The 20000-nt window shown below is 39.5% G+C and overlaps 1 protein-coding gene across 1 annotated transcript; it reads left to right on the forward strand.

Moving 5' to 3' along the window:
• Positions 1-846: 846 nt before the first annotated feature.
• LOC113817344 (uncharacterized) lies at positions 847-15136 on the forward strand (the record flags this gene model as incomplete). Its single annotated transcript, XM_070128376.1, is given in 15 exon segments — positions 847-948; positions 1273-1481; positions 1642-1855; positions 2295-4942; positions 5251-6064; positions 6351-6496; positions 6996-7133; positions 7308-7509; positions 7886-8013; positions 8191-8374; positions 8566-8716; positions 8954-9494; positions 10060-10225; positions 10571-10725; positions 10914-15136. Coding segments are annotated over 15 exon segments (9777 nt in total), but the record flags the coding sequence as incomplete, so codon positions are not given.
• Positions 15137-20000: the final 4864 nt, after the last annotated feature.

Raw genomic sequence — 20000 nt, forward strand, 5'->3', positions numbered from 1 at the left:
CGAAATGAGTACTTACACTTGAAGGAATTTCTATGAAATTATCAGCATTTTTCTACAAATGCTGATGTAGTTACCGTACAGAAAATATCCTAGAAAGCTGAGAAAAAAAGAAAAGAGGACTGATGTTAAGATAAGTCACCTGAAAGATTGTTATTATTAGGTTGTCTGGTTTTGATTTAAATGGTCTATAGATTATTGAGGTGGATGGACTTGAAAGAGCAAGTAGGTTATTCTACAAAAATTGGGATTAAAATTTGTCAGTTTTGTGCCTTTGTTTTCACTTACTTTTTATTTGTTTATCTCAAATATGTAAGTAGTGTATAAATGGCTATTTTTAAGTTTTACTGCTGCTTTTTACATGAAGGTATGACATATGACTTAGTAAGGGCAAAAATCTTAAAATCTTTCTGCATATTGGAGAAAAAAAGTGAAAATTGATGTAAAATCAGTTGGGTCTTACAGATTACAGACAGCTCAGTCTAATTAGAAAATAGCAAAAATGTTCATAAACTTTTTTTGTTTTGTTTTATGCTTACAAATGTTTGATTATATAAAATGAAAGGATTACTTGAAAATGTTCCTTTGTTGATCTGTAATTTTATTGCTTTTCCAAATGTGCAATCAGAAGTTACATTGTTTTTAATCATACAGAGTTTTTTAGTTCCCAGAAATATTATTATTTCCAATATGTCACTCCTTATAATGAGTCACTGGCCTGTGTAGTGTATTGAAGTGTTTGGAATTTGAATCCTATTTCTACTGGATTACTGCGTATTTATGTATGTTTCTTTTTGTTTTATTTAAGGCTTTATTCAGGTCTTACAAACTTGGCTGAATCTTTTCCAGGCTGTGAGATTAGACCATACAGAAGTAACACTTTGGCAACGTCTTGGTGCAGCGGCAATCAAAATTAAGGACTTTGAGCTGGCGTTAGTTGCCTTCCAAGAGGTATGTTGGAAATGTGTTTGTGTCTGAAAGCTTTAATTTCTTTGTTTGATGTCTATTAGATGGATGCTGGTGGCTTCTTCATTTTTTTTTTTTTTTTTTGATAGATTAAAAAGAGTAAGTCTCAGTTTATACTGTCTGAGAGTACAGGTATTAAACTTTTTATTTTTTAGAAGAATGGGTTTCTAAGATATAATGTTTTTTTTCTAGAAATTAATCGAGTTGTAAAGAAAGGAGGGTACTATACCCATAAAATTTGATGATGCTTAAAGAGTGCACAAAGAATGACAGACTTTCATTGATATCCATTTTTTATTTCGTTCACAGGGTCTCACAGTAAATCAGAAGCATTGGCCATGTCTGGATCAGTTGCTGTCTGTTCTTTTCATCCTTCAAATGTACATGGACTGCCTTGGTCTTATTATCAATGCTCTTCAGCGTGATCCAGGTTATATAAAGGCCCATGCTTTCAAAGACAGAATATTTGAGCTTCAGCCGTCGTTGCAAGAAGACGTGAAACACTTCTTTAGTAACAGGTAAGGAGAATCGAGAAAATTTTGATCTAATATGGATTAGATATTTCATATTTTTTGTTTTTTGTTTTTCAAGGAATTTATAAGATATTAGAACTAATAAAGATACGAAACTATATTTTAGAACTTCTGTCAGGTGATTATTCCTTTCTTAATATTGCAGTTCCCTTTTATTCAAAACTGTGGAATATGACAAAGAAAAGGGCGACAAATTTATAGCAACTTGTGAATCACTTCGTCCTCCAAACAAGACTCCCCGACCTCCTTCTCCACTCCAACTCCAGATGTTGCGCAAGCCACTGCCGAAGCTGTCCTGGGAAAATCTAGCACAGTCACTAATTACAACTTACGATGAACTCATTGAAGCAAATCCCATGGTAAATAGAGTGTCTGTCTTGCTGTTGTGTTTTCTATCTTAAGTCAGCCTGTGTGATCAACATGATCTGTAATATGTAATTTATAAATGGCTTTACAAAGTATTATTTTAAGGTCATAGATAGATATTTATCATATTTTTTGGAATGTTTGTTTCCTCATATTAAGATAAGGAGAAAAAGACTGATTTATGTTATCCTTCTATCATTGAAAAGCTTAGATGATTTAGTAGTATTCACTGGTAAATGGTTGAGCAATAGTACAAAATGTATGTGTAAAGAAAGAATAGCATAGTATTTGAAGAGATAGATCAGATTAGTTGGAGAATAATGTTAGAATTCTATGATTTTGTATTATCTAAACACTTTGGAAAGATATTTTTACATAGATTTTTTAAAGCCATTCCATAATAGATTTATGATAATTGCTCTCTTTCTGTAGGAATTTGCTGCAAAAATTGACCTTTTTGAGGCACTTAAACGAAAGGATGACCAGCCTGAAGATGACCAAGAAATGGAGATAGAAAATGGAAAATTTGCTGAGGAAGTTGATGGTATTGAGAAGATATGCAATGGAGAGGATAATGAAAACAAAGAAGGCAGTGAAAATTCAGAACGAAAAAAGTTGGCAAATGAAGATGAGAAGAGTGAGGCAGGGAGAGACGAAAAGAGCAACCCAGTGACCAAAGGGACAGATGGATCGCAGTCAAGCCCTCCGCGCATTTCTAGTCGTCGACAGACAATTGAACTAGGGGAGAGCCAAGATTCTTTCCGAGTGAGTGAGAAGAGGAGGTCAGTTGATAGTGATACCTTCTCGAAATCTGAAGATGAGTTAAAGTTGAATGAAGACGGACAAGAAAAAGAGGCAAAGACAGGGGACAGAACTGAAGAAGCAACAGGTGTTGTTAAATTAGAGGTAAATGCAAATAAAGAGAATAAAGACTTTGTTGAAGATTGTGTGCCAAGCAAAACATCTGTCAAAAAATCCAGCATTTCTGGAGTCAAAGAAGAACACAAAGAAAGTCCTCAAGATGGAGTGAAGAAAGAGAATAGTGAATCAGAAAGAACAGACCTTGTTGATTCTTCTCAGCATTCAAGGTCAAGAAAGCACAGTGAGGTTGAAAATGAATTCGAAGGCTTTGAAGAAAGCAAAGAAAATGTAAAAAAAGAAATGGATTCTAGTGAAGCAAAAACTCAAGTGTTAGATGCCCAAAAAATGTGTAATGAAAAACTGCAAGAAAGTTTGAATAAAGCAGACTATGACATGCAAAAAGAAAGAAAAGCAAGCTCTGCTGCATTCCAGGAGACAGACAATACCAATGAAAAGTTTCCTGAGAGAGAGGAAAGGAGGGAAGAGGTTGAAGAGAAAGCTCCACTAGATGCAGAGAAGAATGGCCAAAATAGGGAAGAAAAAGGTGAGCCCCCTCAGACTGAAGAGGAGGAGGAGGAGGACAGAGATGATATGCAAAAGCAGGCAAACCAAGATGGAAAGAGTATGGACATGTTAGAAGATATGGAGAATCTTAATCATGAGAAGGATGGAACTTCTCAAAATGAGGGCATTGAACTTGATAATGCTAATGGGATCTGTGATGAAGAGGGACTTTTAGACAGAACCACATTAGAAGAAGAAGTAGGGATGGAAGAGCAAGGGGAAGAAATAGGAGATGATGGAGCAATAGAAAATGTGGAGATGTATCACGAAGAAGAGGAAGGACTAGATGAAAGTGAAATGGAACATGGAGTGACTGAAACAGAAGCTGCTGTTAATGCTTTGAAAGGGATAATGGCTCTCCAGCCTACTGAGATCCTTGGCCTCCCAGAGCCGGATTTTGTATACGATACGGAGTATGTAGAGTACTTTGATGGTGGTGTGTATGAAGAAGATGAAGAATTGGACCAGGAAGGTATTGATCATGAAGAAAACATGTGTGAAGATGAAGCAATGGAACAAGAGGGAATGGAACAGGAGGAGCATCATGAGGCTCATGACATGCAGGGTGATGTAGATCAGGAAGGGATTGATAATGAGGAAGAGGAAGCCATAGAGCAGGATGGAATGGATCAGGTGCAAGAAGAAAGCCAAGGAGATCAGAATATACAACAAGGCCAAGAAGTTGTCTCTGAAGAGGTAAGTACTGGTCAAGATGATAATCATGAAAATCATGAGGGACAGGCAGACATTGATCAAGAGTGTGTTGAGCACCAAGAAGCTGTTGGAAATGAGGAATGTGATCAGGAAGAGGATATTGAAGAGGATATTGTAGAAGATGGCAGCCATGAAGATAATGTGGAGCAAGAGGAAGATATTGAACAAATGGAAGGTACTGATCAGGAGGATGAAATACATGGACAGGAAGAATGCAATGAACAGGCAGGAGAAGAGGAAGTGCATGACCAAGAAGAACACCAGGACCAAGAAGGAGAAGAGGTCCATGACCAAGAAGATGAGGAAGAAGAGGAGGAAGAAAATGAACAAGAAGAACCAGCTCCTGCTGAGGAAGATTTGGAAATGCAGGAGGAAGCTAATGAAGAGTATGATGGGAATGAGAAGAATGAAGAAACAGAAGATGGGGAAATGGAGGAAGAAGAAGCTGCAGAAGAAGAACCAGGTAATGAGAGCCAGGAGGGAGAAATAGTAGCAGAGGCAGAAAAAGAAAAGGAGAAAGATGATGTTGAAGATGAAAAAGAGGAAGATCCAGTCAGAAAGATAGAAGATGAGAATAAAAATTCAGAAGAATCCATGGAAAACCAGGAAGAGCAGCTCAAAGAAAAGACAGACAAAGAAAACAAAGTAAGTGACATGGAGAAAGCACAAGCTTATACAACCGACGAAAACACAGCATCAGAGACAGATAAAGCAGGTGAGGTTCGGACACCAAGGAGTACAGCAAGTGGGAGGAAGCCAAGGCGGCCCAAGCGGGGTCTGGAGAGAGAATTGGAACAGCTTGACTACTGGGGCAGACGACTAGAACGGGATGCCAAAAGGCGACGAAGGACCATCTCTTCTAAGTTGCTTGGAAGTGTGGAGGAAGCAGAATATTTGACCTGGGCAGATCTGCTGCGTAGTTTTATTCCCAACTCACTTTTGTAAGTTGAAAGCTTGATTTATATGAGATGGTCATATTTGTATGATAGTTGTTTAGAATTAGATCTCAAGAAGAATAGTGGATATTTTGTGTGCATAGGTAATTTTATACTTTTTCATTATCATTTTTGTAAAGCAGAGTATTGAATTAGCCTTTCTTTTTATTGAATCTAGGACCTACAAGAAAAATATTGTATAACATAGTTACTATTTTCTGTTTTTGTATGAATTCAAGCTAAATTTCTTGCATTTTTAGATACCAAATCAAATTGATTAGAAATAATGTAAACTATTGAATTCTTCCTTACAGGACAACTAACCCAGATGCAAAAAGGAAAACTGGTCCTGATGCCCAGCCTGTTAGTAACTCTTCTAGCCAAGATTCCAAATTTCTAGTTCCTTCAGTGGAGCAGTCTCAGAACTCCAAATCAGTTCCGATGGCTAATCACTTGGCCTCATCCGCTTCAGTTTCTCAGCCATCATTTAATAAGGAAGCTGAGGTGAAGACAGATACGAGTTCAGCTCCTACGAAAGTTCAAGGTGAGACCCAGAAGACAGATGCGAGTTCAGCTCCTACGAAAGCTCAAGGTGAGACCCAGAAGACAGATACAAATTCAGCTCCTGCGAAAGTTCAAGGTGAGACCCAGAAGACAGATACGAGTTCAGCTCCTACGAAAGTTCAAGGTGATTCTGGGTCATCCAAGACTCTGAGTGCAGATGCAGTTAATTCTGAGGGTGAAGATAAGAAAGAAGTGTCAGCCAGTAGTTCACCGCAAGAACCAGAGAAAAGTTTGACTCCCGTAGTTAAATCTACAACAGAAGAACCAAAGAAGGAAGGTGCAGAAATTGCTGAATTAAGTTCTAGTTCATTAAAAGCACAAGAAGGGGATGAAGGCAACTTATTGGAAGACAGTGGAAAGAAGACGAAGGATGTAGCAGATGCGGAAGACAGAAAAGACAATGGAAAGAAGACAAAGGATGTAGCAGATGCGGAAGACAGAGGGTTATCTGTGGATGATAAAGAGGATAAAGAATCTGATATGGAAGTTATTGAAGATAGCCTAGCAACAGTGAAAAAGAATCGCAAAGAAAAGATCTTTTCTTCATCAACAGAGGAAGCACAAGTGAGTTTCAGTGTTAACTGTAACTATTGTACAACAATATGTATGAATTAATTATCTTGTGCTCTGAAGTGCTTCAAGAAGTATTTCTATATATTTATGCTGTTGCTTAGATAATTTATTTTCAATGGTTCTTAATGAAGTGTAACAAATCTAGTAATTGATTAATTTTTCAGCCTAATAACTCTATCAGAATTTATATAGAATGGTCAGAAAGAGCCTGTGTTTTATGTATACACCTGTATGCATACTTATCTTCAAATTCTTTTTTCCTCTAATATTACAACAGGTGGAAGCATTTATGCTTTATTATGAAGAGAATGGAGGCATCCTACACCTTCTTCAGCAGTTTATGCTTGTTCTTTTGAAACGGTATGAGCACAAGTGGCCGGCTGCAGCTGCTAAAATGTACACAGAGATATATCCTAGAGTGAGGTTAGTTGATCAAAGGCAGTTATTTGTTATGAAGTTGGGGAATCTTGTAGAACACTTGAATCTTTTACTTTTTTTATGAATATTTGCCATTTTACTTCCCTCTCTTCCCTTTTTTTGCCTTTAGGATTTGGTTATTACTCAAGAGTTTCTTTGTGTCAGGTGTTCTGTTTTCTTGCCTTTTCTTGCTTTGTTTGGAATAGCCATTTTTTAAAGTATTGCATTACTTTCATTCATTTTCTTCAGGTTTTTGTGGGAAAATTTAATCTAGTGTTTTAGTTGAGAAGAGTATAGATTATAGTTTCCATATGTTATCAACTTAAAAGATAGTAGGAGACACAGAAGATAGAAGTTATTATTGGAATTTTACATCAGTAGCTTTATTATTCCTTAATCTTCATAAGGTCAGTGCTGCAAGACAATTAACAAATAGGTGTTATGTTCTACTCCAATCAACCATGTGTATTATTATGGTTCTTGACATGTTTTTACTTGCCGACAGAAACCATGTGTTTCATATCCCCGCCCTTAGCATGAAAGAAGATTGCAGACAGCTTTATCAAGACTCCATGATCTCGCTTACACATTGGGAACTGATGGTCAGCCTTTATCAAGCATCAAAGCTAAACACTCCCGTCAAGTAAGTTTCATTTTTGATTGCGCGATGGTGTGGTATTAAATTTGGTAGAAAATCTTTTAGCATATTGAAGTAAGGGGATGGAAATCATAGACTTTGTCTTTGGTACTTTGCTGACTGTGGTAAACCATGTGGTAGTATGTACTTGGTATATGTAGTACGTACTTTGTTTTTCAGAGATCAGAGCACTCTTCCCAACCCCTTTGCTGATAGCCCCGAGCATCTTGAGGACGACATGCTCCACCTGACGCTTATGCTCGGCCGTGGAGACGTCTGGATGGAAGAGACCCCTCAGTTTCATACCAGGTTGCGTTGGCTTCAGGCCCAGTTGCGACTTTGCAGCGGGAAGTCAGAGGATGCGGCAATTTATATGGAATTGGTTAGTGATGGGGAAGCAAGTACTGTGTCTTATTTATTTATTTATTTTTTTTTTATTTATTACATATTTGCCATCAGCCATGATCTGAAATTAATGATGCCTTATATCTTATTTTATTTTATTTTTAGTATTGGTATTGCAATAAATATTGGACATATATTTTGCTTTTGTTTAATGATATATATGCGTATATATATATGAATATATATAGATATATATATATATATATATATATATATATATATATATATTTTTTTTTTTTTTTTTTTTTTTTTTTTTTTTTTTTTTATTCTTTCTTTTCCTTTTTCTTTTTTCTTTTTTCTTTTTACATCTGAGGAAAATGAATAACTATATTTTTGTCTCTGGTACTTTACAGCTTTTGTCAGATCTTGAACGTTTGTCGGATAATGGTGAGGAATATGTTGTTCAGCGCACTTGTGTCACGGATGATCAGAGTGTGGTATGCAATTCTGAAGTTAAAAGGCACCTTAACCTTCTGCAAAGGTTTGTTGGTTGATGTTTGTCATTCTTTGGTAGAGAGTTAAAGTATATTAATTGTTTATGCTATGGCTTATCTTCCAAATTTTATAAATGGAAAGTCTATGTAAATGTATGTTACTATGTATTTATGTATCCATAATTCACAGTTTGAGTACTTGGTATAATTGTTTTTATTTACAGATCGCAGATGTTGGAGCAAGTGGTTGACAATTATACAGACGGACGTTATAGGGTGGTGGCAGATCTCCTTATAGCCATCTTTCATGAACCACTTCCGAAGGCTCGTCCTGGGGTCACGTTGCCAACCAGACAGACGCAGCTTGTTATCCTCATTGATTCACTCTTTAAGCTGAATGACCAGAAGGTCTGTAACATTATTTCTGATCTCAATTAGTTGTCTTGATAGTGACAGAACAATAACATTATATTATAATATTATAATAATATTATGCAAAGTAAAAATGTAAATGTAGATGAGGTTAATGTATATGTGGCTAGTAAAGTAGACATATATTTTATCTGAGTGTACTTAAGAATTTATATATTTTTTTACAGGGTGTGATAACGTGGGGATCGCATGCTCTGACAGAAGCTCTGAAACGTTTCAATCGTGCAGAAGCAGAAGAAGAGAAAAACAGGTGGGCAAAGACCCTTATGAAAATTACTGAGCGTTCGTATACGACAATTACAAAGAATGCTGGTGTAGGTAAGTGATTGAGATTAACTTCATTTTTTTTATGTTATTACAGATATAAGAGAATATTCATGCACTTATATTTATTTATATATATACTCTGTGTATGTATGATGTATATATAAATCCATATACATCTACTGTATATATCTGTGTTTTATGTATGTATACATATGTTTACATGGGGCATATGTCAAATAAAGTTATATAGATATTGAATACAAATGAGATTTTTCTTTATTTTTTCAGTGGAAGAAGTTGCGCATGAAAATATAACCCAGATGGTCTCCACCTTGACGCTGATGTTAGTGATCCAGCTGGAGAAGCCACAGAGTGCAGAAGACCTTCCTTTTGATACGCTAACTCCCTGGATCCTCTTGCATAGGATCTTAACGTATGAAGAGCGTCGTCAAGAGAAGATCAGTAAAACAAAAGATCCTAAGGGGGTTCTGGACAAGAAAGCGGAAGAGAGTGCCAGAAAGGAGACAAGCAGTGATAAGGATTCCAAGGAAGAGAGAACGAATGATGAGCAAATGGAGGTAGACATCACAGGCAGCGAAGGGAGCAGCGAGAAGTCAGGCCAGAAATCGAACGAGTCATCCAAGCCTTTAGATGCCAGCTCTGAAGTCCAAGAAGAGAGTGACAAAAGCGAAGTGGCAGCAGAGACTAAAATAGAAGGAGTAAGTGAAGAGTCCGCAAAAGTCGAAGAAACCTCTTCTACAGCTAAGGGTCCAGTAGGGCCATACCCCTCTAGCCTCTTCTTAATAACTGCCCACGATGAACTTGGCAAGTAAGTCTTGGTAACACTTGATTTTGTTGATGTTTTGATGGTTTACTGTACATGGATGATCTATGTAAGGACTTTCTTTCGAGATATAAAGATTTTTTTCTGATGGATAGTTTCCATGAAAATCAGTTTTCAATTGTCTTGTATTAACACTAGCTTCATTATTTTATTTTTACCTTTACTGTCAAAAAACTAAAGGATGAAAAGTTGTCTTTAGACAATGAATAACTAATACCAAATAATTCAAAGAACAAGTGCAGCTGAACTTGATGTTCAGTGATGTAAAGGGCTATGCTTACTAAATAGGATTGTTTGTGACAAATGTTGAAACAGTATAGATAATGTCAAAAAGTCTGGTTAACTATGTGATATTATTCTTTGTTATTTTTTATCTATAATTACTAGCATTTTAACTTATATATCACATCTCAGTTATTTGTTTTTCTGTTTTGTTGTAATTATTACTATTTTTTAGGCTTGTATATTCCCTGGTATTTTACCTTATTATACGATCAGATCACAGTTACTTGCCTCTCCGTCATGTTATACTCTTTTTCTTTTTCTTTAGGCATTCCTGGTGCTGTGCAGATGACGGTGTGTTCTTGCTCTACTGCTTAGACGTTTTAATCGAGGAGCTGAATCGACCAATTGAAGGCCAGCACAGGCAGCTTTTACACCATGCGCTTGAACAAGTATCCTTCTGTCTCTATTCCCATCCTTCAAAGAAGTCAAAGGTAACTATCAAAACAATTGACTTTTGCTGGGAATTTTTGTGTGAGGTGTTGGCCAGTGTCCCGGCTGTAGGGATATTGCTGTCTCTTTGTTCACTTTCTGAGTATTCTGCTGAGGGAGATTTCTTCTTCTTCTTCTTCTTCTTTTTCTTCTTCTTCTTCTTCTTCTTCTTCTTCTTCTTCTTCTTCTTCTTCTTCTTCTTCTTCTTCTTCTTCTTCTTCTTTTGCATATAAGAGTACTTTGTGAATATAGTCACATACCTTTGTAGTCACTTATATCGCTCATTAACATTGATAATAATTTTTAGAATTTGTTGTTATTTATATACTTACTTATTTTATTTCCAGCACAAACATCTTCGCGACCATGGAGTTCCTCAAATTGCCCTGTGCTGGGAGAGAGCACTTCAGCTGTATCATTATTATGTTCCGAAAGAGTTGCCAACCTTCCAGTCGTCACAGATACCATCCATTACAGATGATGTGGCAGCATTGTTTAAAAGGTCCTATATCATGCTTTTCTGTTTTTAGCTCCATAGTTTTGTTACTACTGATTGCTCTTTTATTTGTTGATTATATCAAATGCTTGATTATTTGGTAAGAATAGAAATAAGTAACCAAAACATTTCCTCATAAAATTCCCTCATTTTCTGTAAGCTAATGTTAGCTTTTCTTTTACTTACGCCAACAGAATTATTGCTCTTCTTCCTGATGAAGACAAACCAGAGAACCAGACAGAAGCTGTTGAAGCATACATTTGCGGAGGAAACCAGGAGTGTGAATTTGTTCCCTTCAAACCATCCACAGACATTGTTGATTGCTACTATCTGCTCGGTGATTATTACTTCAAGAACAAAGAGTGGACGAATGCCATCAAATATTACAAGCTAGATGTCTCTATCAATGTAGATCGACTGGACTCCTGGGCACCGCTTGGTTTGGCCATGAAAGCCATGCTGGAAACACAGCTAAATTCCTGTGAAGTGATTCAGGATGAGGAGGAATTTTTCTCTTTGGCACAACAAGCTGTGCAGTGTCTGAAGCAAGCTCTGAAGTTAGACGAGTACCACACAAACCTTTGGGTTGAGTTTGGTGGCCTTGTCTACATGGTCCATTCACATGCCTCTAGACTTCTGAAACAAGATCTGAATCCAGATATTAGCCTTGAAACATTTGAGATGCTCGAGAAACTAAAGGGTGATATGCTGAACGAGGCAGAGAGATGCTTCACTCAGGCCCTGAACATACAAGAGGAAGGCTGGGATGATGACAGCTTACCAGATGAGAGATGGCTGCACTGCTATATGCTGGGTAAAATTTCTGAGAAGCAAGGGAAGGCACCGCAGACTATATTGCAGAAGTATCTTGAGGCAAGTAAGCATCTCCATCAGATCCAAGCCAAGTATCCGGTGAAGATAAATTACAACAGCCCGCAAGAATATTCAGTGGAAGCCCTAGAAATGTACTACCGTGCTCATGCATACATGCTGAAGTACTTACTGCAGAGAGAAGGTAAGCCCGTTGATGAGGGTGTGATTAAGTATTTCATAAAGGTTTTGGATGAGCTGGCAAACGGACCATTTGCCAGTTGCCAGGAAAAGAAGAAGTCCAGTGACGACGTGAACGTGACAGTAGTTGAAGGAGAAGCGGGACAGGACAAAGCCAAGGAGCCAGCTGCCATGGAAGCATCTGACAAAGAGGGAGAGTCGAGGAAGAGGCCCTTAGAGGAAGATGGTTCTGCTAATGAACCGCCTGCCAAGAAGATGCTAAGTGGACAGGAATCTGAGGAAGTGAGATCTGTCATAAAAGAAGTGGTCAATGATATAATTAGCGATGCTGCTGCCAAGTCGGACGATGCTAAAAAGGAAGATGAAAGCAAGAAAGAAGGGTCAGTGAATGGCCAGGATGGAAATAAAGACAGTAAAGAGGCATCAGAGAAGACAGAAATGGAAAATGGCGAGGTTAAGGCAACAAAACCAAAGGATATGAAAGAAAGTGACGATGAGATCCTTGTGGTGGAAGAGAAAGTGATTGAGAAGAAGGACCACCTGACGGTCATATCTCGATGCCTGGCTGCACTAAAACTGTGCCTTTCTAGATTCCCTCAGCACTACAAGGCTCTTTACCGCCTGGCTCAGTATTACCACACATCAAAATTCCATAAGGATTCAGGCCGAGCACGCAATTATTTACTCGGCTGCGAATTTTGGCAACGAGTTGGATACATGCCTGTAAATGGGTTGTTCAACGAGCGTAAGGTGTGGATCCAGCAGCCAAAGAACTCCAACTTGTTCCATGGGATCTGGCGCATCCCCAACGACGAGGTGGATCGGCCGGGGAGCTTTGCCGCCCACATGTACCGGTGTGTGTCAATTACCCTCGATATTTTACCCCAGATGAAAGATTTCTTCACCATTCTGGAAATAGCGCTGGCCTTGAAGAATTCGCCCGACAAAGACAAGAAATACTTGAGAGACAACGAGCGTGAACTCCTCTCGGAACACGCGACGCAGGTGGGGTTACAAGCCATGAAAGACAAGTACAAAGTGCTATTCCAAGGAGCGTCGCCCGTGCACGGAAATCGTCGCATGGCCTTCCTTCTGGATGTCTATCGAGGCTACAAGCAAATAAGCAAGCACCTGCAAGGTTCAGAACCTCACCTGGCTAAGATGCTTTCAGAGGCGTATGTCGCATATAGAGGGTTGAAAGCAGATGGCCGTGCAAATATACTGAGGGAGGCGGAGTCGTTCTGTAATAGGAACCAGTACCTCCAGCACCGCGTCCCGACGACAGCAGTGGCCGGACAGGCTAGCAGAGGAGATGCTACGGGGACTCCCATGATCTCACGAAGAGGACGTCCCCCTGGAACAGGACGGGGACGAGGGAGAGGACGTGGCTCTTTTTACAGTTCTCGTCAGTCTGGCGACCTGCTGGCGGTGCAGCAAGCGTACAAGATCTACGAAAGCTTAATTCACGCACAGACACTGCTGAACAACAAGGATCTCGATCGGGCTTCGGCGTATACCTACCAGAAACAGCTGGAACATTATCAGACACAGTTACTGAAGTATTTGCATATACCAAGCGTATCTCAGTATTTCCAAGCCTCCTTGCAGGGACTTGGGACTGCGGCAGCCAAATTACCGCCCCCGCCAAAAGGTGCAGAAACCACCGTTGCTGCAGCTACCACTGCTGCTGCTGCTGCTCGTGCTGCAGTGCCAGGCACCGCTCGAGCCGCCACCACAGCAGCAGCTCAGTTACTTCCCACAATGAAAGAGCGAACAGGTCAGCCGTCTCAGTCAGGGGCGACAAAGCCTTCTCTGAGTGCCTTAGCTCAGAGGTCGCACGCTCATGGCATATCCATCACATCTGTCTCGGCTTCAAAACAGTCCGCGTCGCCAGGGAAATTACTGAAGCCTAATATGTCAGTCACAGTTAGTCCGGCCAAGAGTGCTTGTCCGCCAGCGTTACAGGGTCGGGGTGATATATCTGTAGTGTCTGTCTCTCGTCCCCAAAGTAACAACAGGACAACCACAACCACCACGTCCCCGAGGGTTTCAGCCAGTGGGACAGTTACGGTCACACAGTCATCAACGGATAGCAGATCGATTACCACCACAATTAATACAAAGTCGATCACCACCACAACGGTAGGGTCTGTACCGAAACTTCCCGCTGGAACCACGCTTACGAGACCTGGTGACTCTACGCCCCCCAAAGGGTCGGCGCCACGTCCTCAGTTGCAAGCACAAGCACGTCCTGTCAAGAACGTGTCAGATGTTCTTGATAGTTTGCCAGGATCAATGAGGAAGATGGCCGCGGAAATTCTTAGCAGCAGTGGAACCTCGGTGACCCGGGCAACAGTGCCAACGGGGACGCAGATTCGCACCTCCCCCGACAAGGCGAGCAGGCCGAGTGTGACCAAGGAAACGACGATCACTCCGGCTCCCCGAGTGAAGAGTCAGGGCCGGGGTCCGGGTCCGCAAGCGAAAAACCCGTCGTCATTCCTAGGGGCATACCAAGCATCCCTTGGCATCGCAGGAAGCAAAATGAGTGGAGCAGCCAGAGCGCCCGCGAGCACTGCGACGCCGAGCTCTGTTACGCTGGAATCTGCCAGACGCGCCCAGCCTTCGCAGGCGGCCGGCAAAGCCCGTATTACGCAGCTGAATTCGTCGCAGTTGATGCACCTGGCGTACGGAGGAGCAGGGCGAGGCGCTGCATCAGATAACATCTCTGACCTGATAAGGGAAATAGCAAAGAACCAGCAGCCAGTGGGAGGCCATGGACGGGCTCAGGCAGTCACCGTTCAGAGAGCACAGGGCGTCGCTCTCCAGCGTCCTCAAACCTTACCAACCCAGAGACCTCCGCAGCCGAGACCCCTTCCACAGGCTAGACCTGCTCCTCCGCAGGCCAGACCAGCTCCTCCTCAGGCTAGACCAGCTCTTCCACAAGCCAGACCAGCTGCTCCTCAGGCGAGACCAGTTCCTCCTCAGGCGAGACCAGTTCCTCCTCAGGCGAGACCAGTTCCTACTCAGGCGAGACCAGCCCCTCAAGTTCGAGCGCCCCCGCCCAAGCAACTCCAGAAGCCTAGCCCTCCGAAGCCCACGCAGTTTAAACCCGGCCAGGGAGGGGCGGCGGCCGGGTCAGACGATATAATAACGCTAGATTAACTCTTCAAAAATCGCTTTAAGCAGAATTTTTTTTTTTAGGTAGATGAATAGCTTCTTCTAGATGCAGAAGATAGCGATCTGTATATACGAATAGTTTCCGATTTTGGCCGTGAATTGGATATACCTTTTCGCCTTGAATTGTCTTAAAAACTGCCGTGAGAAGTGTTTTGTGTAATACATGCTTGATAATGATGACCTATATGTAAGTCCTACACCCAGTGAATAATAAATGTAAGAACTATAAGCCAAAGATCGTATTATATAACCTCGAATTGCATTATTCCAGCTTGAAATTAAGAGTTAAAGAGGAATCAACAAGTGTCTCTACCAGAGAATTATTTTTTATTTATTTACTTATTTATTTATTTATTTACTGAGGTTTTAAGGATTTTATAGTTTATCTGTCATCAGTATCTGTTCGACTATGAAAAAGGAAGTAGAATAATAACAAAGCTTTCACCAAAAAGTGACATGAACCAGCAGGAATTCAGTCATTGGCAATAAATAGAATTCTGAAGTATTGATGTTTGTTAAGTTATTCAGACAGCATTGCCGTGTTACAGCGTGTGCGTGTCTTTTGTTAAGAGTGTGCCTATATGTGTTTGTGTGTGCAAGAGGAGACAGCAGTTTAATACAATAGTAAGCTTGTAGTTACTTTCTCTCTCTCTCTCTCTCTCTCTATCTCTATCTGTCTGTCTGTCTGTCTGTCTGTCTATCTATCTATCTATCTATCTATCTATCTATCTATCTATCTATCTATCTATCTATCTATCTATCTATCTATCTATCTATCTGTCTGTCTCTTTCCCTCTCCCCCTCTCTCTCCCTCTCTCTCTCTCCATCTCGCTCTCTCTCTCTCTCTCTCTCTCTCTCTCCCTCTCCCCCCCCTCGTCACAAACCAAATCAGATTCATAACTACAATTTAGAAAAATGCATTTGAATATATTGTGATTGAACCATTTGCATAACGACTTTGATTATAATCTTAATTAAGTACTTTTCAAGATGTTTTTATTTAACATTGTTCATCTTTAAGGTGTTTTACTGCCATTTGCTAATGCTTTTTCAGGGACCGTATTTTCCAAGCAACCATTGCATCCAGAGAAACCAAACTAATTTTGGATGGGCCATCTGTAAGATTGTGAATGTCTATGAGACCAACTAAATATGTTTCAGATGAATATCTTTTTTTGGCATCCCCTTACTTGCACAGGCATGGACAAAATCTTTGCGCTTGATTTGTGGCCATAGCATGATATTGCAATACCACATTATAGATTTAGGAAATCTTGATCATACCTTCTAATACTTAACCTCGAATTGCAGAGTCCCAGCTTGAAATTAGCAGCTGAAAGGGAATTATCAGGAATGCCTTTATGGGAGTCTTAGTTTTTCCCATTATTTAGAGTAGACTCCAGTGTTTGCTGTTTATCTTTTGTCATCAATTTCTTAATGTATGGTCTCTACCTGTAAAACATCTGTTTGACTAAGAAAAAAGAAAGAACTAAAATAACAACAAAGCTTACAAAAAAAAAGTGACATGAACCAGCAAAAGTCCGCAGTCACTGGCTTTAAATAAAATTCTGAAGCAGTAAAAGTTATTAAATATTTGTCGAAAAAATGTTCCTCACTTCCGTTCTCATATATTAAGGAAGGGTTAAGCATAGGCCACCATACTTTAACTACCGACTAACGGCCTCTTCTAATGTCAAAATTATGTGTGAATAGCACTGTGTGCTTGAGAGTTAGGCGGAAAATTTGAGATGACACTGCCTTTCAAAGCTTTAATGGATAGATTTTTATCTTAATACATCCATGCGTGTGTTTTGTAAAGTGCCTGTGTTTGTATGTGTCTGTATGCACGATACGAGACATTAATTTAAATATAATAGCAATCTCTCTCTCTCTCTCTCTCTCCCTCTCTCTCTCTCTCTCTCTCTCTCTCTCTCTCTCTCTCTCTCTCTCTCTCTCTCTCTCTCTCTCTCTCTCTCTCTCTCTCTCTCTCTCACGTAAACCCCAAAAGCCTATAAACATAATACGTTAAAGCATATTATTATTCGGATACAATAACCTATCCACATTACATGGTTTTATGCCGTAGAGGAAAAATAAACCGTGAAATCAGATTCATAACTATAATTCAGAATAACAGTAATTCAGAGTTGCATTTGAGTATATTGTGAATGAACCATTTGCATAACGACTTTTTAGAATCTTAATAATGTACTTTTCGAGATGTTTTCATTTAACTTTGTTCATCTTTAAGGTGTTTTACTGTCAATGCATTTTCAAGGAATTCGTGTTTGCCAAGTAAATGTGTTACATTTTATTTTTTTTCGCGTCCGGTTCGACAAGATCTGTGTTCTTGATTTACGGACATTATATTATATTGCAATACCATTACGAATTTAGAATATGCCGTAATGATATCTAAAACATCAGATGAGATGAAATTCATGTCCTTTCTACCGCAAGTTAGTTAACCTACGTGGCGAAAGCACAGATGTGGTGCACAAGTGTTTACTGATATTCTTACACAATCTGTCTTTACTTTCCTTTCGCTCTCACTGCTTAGCCTGCCTGCTTGTATTATCTGCATCAAAGCCTAATTCTTACTGTCACTGCATCGTATTACTCTTGTTTTTATGGCTTTATTTACCGTAGATTAAATTTCCTAAGTCGGCCATAATGGTTCTTGCCCCATTCTTTTAGTGGCTTGTGCCTTTAAATTAAATTCATTTATCACACATTTACTGAGAGTATTCAAGACTTGGAAAGCACTATGTGAAACTCATTAAATCAATCTTACGTCAGACTTTTCCTTCCCATCTAACTGCACTGCATAATCATGGAAGTTTTTGAGCATCTTTCATTATATAACATGGCAATGTTGCATTACGTATTTAGGATATGATATAATTATATCGTATATAACATGAAACGAGGTTGATATAACCACACGCATCTTCGTGACCTGAATCACTGAATTAGTACTTGAGAAAAAGTTTATTTACCACCCTGGCTATCTGTTCAGCCAATCGTAATTACAGTTTTACATATATTCACATATATTCGACAGAGTACAGTATTGTGTGATTAATTGTAACTGTACATGGTAAAATGAAAATATGAGTCAAACATCATACAAAAGAATATTAAGGTAATATACTTTTGCCACTGTGTTTACATAACAATGTTCTATGATTACGGATATGTTACATAATATATTTAGGATATAATATGAGTTTATCTTCCAGTGTATCAGATGAAATAGCATAATCACAGTTCTTTATACCTCATGTTAGGTGGTGTGAAAGGCTGTATCACATAACACCGAGATATAATGCTCAAATGTTCACTCACTTTCCTCGGGACACAGTCTACATCGAGATTCATCTGCACTTCTTGCACCTTGCAATTGCCAGTACATTCTCTAACCTAAACGAATTCTAGCAATAACCTCGTCACATTGTCTGGTCTTACTTCGCTGCCACCCATAGGAGGGCTAATGCTAAAGCTTCCAGACCTTTGTGAGTTGGTCAGATCTATCAGTTCTTCCCTGTGAGAACTTTTCAATGTGTGTGCAACCCTAGCAAGAAGCATCCCAAGATCTATGTTTACAGAATCTTTGTACCAGCTTCTTTCGCCAATTTGTCTGCTTGGTCGTTCCTGGTATACCAACATACATTTATTTTGCTTTTAACCATTAACTATTACCATGAGATAGTTTTAGTTTAGTGTAGTCCTTTATTCACCACTCTGGCTAACTGCACAGGCGTGAGCAAGCTGTGGTAAAGTGAAGAGAGGACATTAAACCCCGTAGATTTTATCCGGGGACCAACAGGCATTTGTTACAAGTACTTAGGGGTCATCTATAATTTTCCTCATTATCACAAATATACAAAGCGTACACTTTCGAGCAACCCCCCTCCCCACCCTAAAAGTGTACGTTAGCGGACGAAAAATTATAATCTATCTAGATTTCGCTATCTATACGTGGATTCTAATTTTGTGATTCTATGAAAATTATATGAATTCAAAAGAAGACTATTTGTTATACTGTTCTTTCACTATATTGAGATCAAGAGTTTGATGGCAGGACAATACAAAGAGCCTACGATTCGACCATTGACGGACCTCCTTCCTTTTTCATTTAAAAAAAAGTGGCCGCCTGGTTTTAACCGCCTTCCCCGCATGTACAGTTTATACACTCATGGTAATGATGAAAATTATGGAAGACCCTTAGCTACCTTATGTCAAGAGAGGATGAGAGGTACTGCGACAGCGACAAGACCTACGCTGTGATATGTACACAAAGGCTAAATCAGTGGTAATGTCCCATATGATGGCAGATATCTTAAACCTTTCTTAAACTTTTTACTGACTTCAGTATTATACTCGAGAACCCTAGAATAATATGAACAAGATACGTAACCTTCACCAGCAGACATTAAAAAAATCTAATGCATTATGTAACTCCTATATGTTTCATAACTATAACACGCCTCTGTAGTCTCCGTAAAAGGCCGTGGAAATGATACACATATGATACCTCTAGGACTCGATTATTAAACGTTTCTCTTCCCACCATTATATATATTTAAAAAAAATCAATCATACTAATATCCAATGAGGAACATCATCGCAATAATGTACATAAACATGTATTACAAGAACAGCCATCTTCGGGAACAATTTTCGGTGACGTAAGCTCGTGTGTTTGTAGCCCTGGAAATATTACATATATAATACCTCTAAGCCTCAATCATCAGACGGCTCTATTATACCATAAAACATAATAACTTCAACCTTTTAAGGGACACCATCACTACAGCCTCCTTAAAGATCAAATTCCAAGAACAGCCATCTTTGGAGAACATATTTCGGTGACGTCAGATCGGGATCAATCACTACTGTACCGTTCCCCGTCTTCCACCGCAGCCAGGAACCACGCTCCTCGTCGCTGTGCTTTCACGGATACCAACATTACCCGATGGTTTCTATGCGGTTCGTCGTGGTTATTAGAAAAAATAACCATGGGCAGATAATCAAAATAACTGTGTATTTCGTCGTGGCGTTATGTAAAATCGGAAGGAAGTGTTCAGTCA

Source organism: Penaeus vannamei, chromosome 2 (genome assembly GCF_042767895.1).
Source record: "Penaeus vannamei isolate JL-2024 chromosome 2, ASM4276789v1, whole genome shotgun sequence".
NCBI classification, from domain to species: Eukaryota; Metazoa; Arthropoda; class Malacostraca; order Decapoda; family Penaeidae; genus Penaeus; species Penaeus vannamei.